This window comes from Beta vulgaris, chromosome 5 (assembly GCF_026745355.1).
Source record: "Beta vulgaris subsp. vulgaris cultivar EL10 chromosome 5, EL10.2, whole genome shotgun sequence".
NCBI classification, from domain to species: domain Eukaryota; kingdom Viridiplantae; phylum Streptophyta; class Magnoliopsida; order Caryophyllales; family Amaranthaceae; genus Beta; species Beta vulgaris.
In genome coordinates this window covers 34,724,528-34,727,007 of record NC_079206.1, presented here as the reverse complement: position 1 = coordinate 34,727,007, position 2,480 = coordinate 34,724,528, and the positions used below count along the sequence as shown (strand labels likewise).

Below are 2,480 nucleotides of genomic sequence, written 5' to 3'. Positions count from 1 at the left end.
ACTAACTAGTAGTCAAGGAAGTGAGGATCGAATTTATTGCCCTTGAGTTTTGAAGATTACTTAACCACAAAAGCCGTAGTGTATTTTATTTATGTTGATGGCTAGGTAATTCATTCTCGAGCAAAGTGAATACTTGATTGAAGATTAAAACGGAGAATTTTTTTTTTTTTTGCTAAATAAGAGAGATATCAATAAACAAAACTACTCATTTACAATCTACAATTACCCTTAGGGAATGCAAACCAATTAGGAGAGCACGACACCCAGGCAGAACAACATTCAACTATACATTTTCACTTTTTAACACTTCAAACCACTCTTGATCCTTAACAGAGATTTTCTTTGGAATCACTAGGCTAACTCTCAACAGCACAATACTTTTAATCTTCTTGCAGAGTACTTCAGGTCTCCAGACTGTGTAATTCCAGATCACTTCATTCTTAGCCCACCATATGTAGTAAGCTAGGGCACTATAAACAGCAGCTATTACTCTTCTCTGAAATTGAGTCCTCCTGCTCTTTGACAGAAACTTCAACATTCTACTGAACCAGCCGTGGTTGTGATTCAGATACAACCAGCTTCTCATTTCTTTCAGGCACTTTTGAGCATAATCACACTCAAAAAACAAGTATTTATGTGATTCCTTCCCTGAGCAAAGTACACAGTTATCATCCACACAGATACCAGCTAGCTTCAATCTATCTGTTGTTCTCAGTCTTTCCAACATGATTAACCATGTAATAAATCTGTGTTTTGGCACAGCAAGTCTATTCCAGATGTGTTTATCCCAGTGAACCTTTTCATTCTCCCCAGTCAGCTTCTGATAGCATTTTTTAATAGAGAATTTTGCTATCTATTTCAAGTCATTCTCACTGTATATATTTTTAGATTCCTCCTTCATTTTGCAAATCTGTTTCCAATACCAACTGCTACCAGAGTTGGGAGTGTAATCCCACCAATTATCTGTCTTGATATACACCCCATTCACCCATTTTATCCATAGAGTATCTTGTTTAGCTGTAATAGCCCATACATACTTCATCATTGCAGCCTTATTCCATAACTTGATGTTTCTAATCCCTTGACCACCTGCCTTCTTCTCCACACAAACTCTTTCCCAAGCAACATTCCCAGATTTCATACTAAAATAGGTTCCATGCCACAAGTATGCTCTACATACCTATTCTATCTGTTCAAGCACACTTCTATGCATAACATAGATCTGAGCCCAATAAATATGTATGCTTAAAAGAACCGAATTCACCAACTGGAGTCTTCCACTATATGAGAGATTACTGGATTGCCATACTCTGATTCTTGCACACATTTTCTCAACTAGTACATTACATTCTCCCATAGAGATTCTTCTTGCTGGATGGGAACCCCTAGGTACCTAAAAGGTAATCTACTATGCTTGAATCCAGATGCATCTTTGATTCTCTGGATAGTATTGAGGTCCATGCCAGCAGAATAAAACTCAGACTTCATTTCATTGACTCTTAACCCAGATGAGTTTGAGAAGAGCTGGAACGCCTGTAGTAATAAATATGCTAAAGAGAAATCCCCCTTACAACATAATATGACATCATCTGCAAATACTAGATGATTCAACTTGAGATTCTTGCATCTTGGATGAAAAGAAAATCTTGGAACCTCCTGGAGAACAGTCATTTAAAACTGAGAATTAATCAAACATCAAAGTGAAAATGTTCGAGTGATGAAGTATCAAGCATGGAGTGAAGATTAGAATACATTAGGGTGTATTTATTATCTTCATGTTAAGGTTGAGTGAAAGCTTAATTTAGTTTGTGGTGAATTCTCAATGGAACTTGGTTCTGTTCCCATGACAGGAACAAACCTGGCACAGTTAGGAACAAGGTTAAGGAACAAGACTAATAAACTGGTTTAGGAACACCTAAATAACTTAAAAGTAGTGCGCCTAAATCTAGGTGTGCGCCTAATAAGTTAGTTAGAGTTTCTAGGGTAGTTTTAATTGATATCCACTATTTTAGGGAGTTTTTTATTAGTTTGTTAGGAAAAGATTTAAAATTGATTTTCTGATTTTATCAAACTGATTTTAAATCTTGTCTTTTATCTTTTATATTTTATATAAACTAAAAGATTTTGGTTTCAAAATAAAATATACTTTCCGATTTTTAAAAGATTTTCGTTTTAATTATAAAACTGATTTTCGTTTTAAACAAACTAATTTTTAAAAGATATTTTCCTAAAATCTAGTTAAAGTAAATATTTTTTTTACTCCCTAAAAACCTGCTATCACGCCTACTACACGTTTTGTAGTTAGTGGATTAATTGGCTTGGTTAATTATTTCCCAAGTATTAATTAATTTAAATGAGTTTAATTATTCCTCAGTTATGTAAACCACGTAATACATTACTGCTTCTCTTATTAAGATAAGTAGTGAGTTAGTGGATTAATTAATTCTCAAGGAATATCTTATTTAAGCTATTTAATTAAT

General features: G+C 34.1%; 1 protein-coding gene across 1 annotated transcript; it reads right to left on the bottom strand.

The window, feature by feature from the left end:
- Window positions 1–283: 283 nt before the first annotated feature.
- On the bottom strand, window positions 284–727 carry LOC104908130 (uncharacterized). The gene has a single exon (XM_010697211.1). The coding sequence runs from the start codon at window positions 725–727 to the stop codon at window positions 284–286; it is 444 nt and encodes a 147-aa protein (XP_010695513.1).
- Between the last annotated feature and the right edge of the window lie 1,753 nt (window positions 728–2,480).

What these genes read in the sequence shown, in the direction of transcription:
- LOC104908130 (XM_010697211.1), bottom strand. Translation starts at nt 727, where the DNA reads ATGTTGGAAAGACTGAGAACAACAGATAGATTGAAGCTAGCTGGTATC.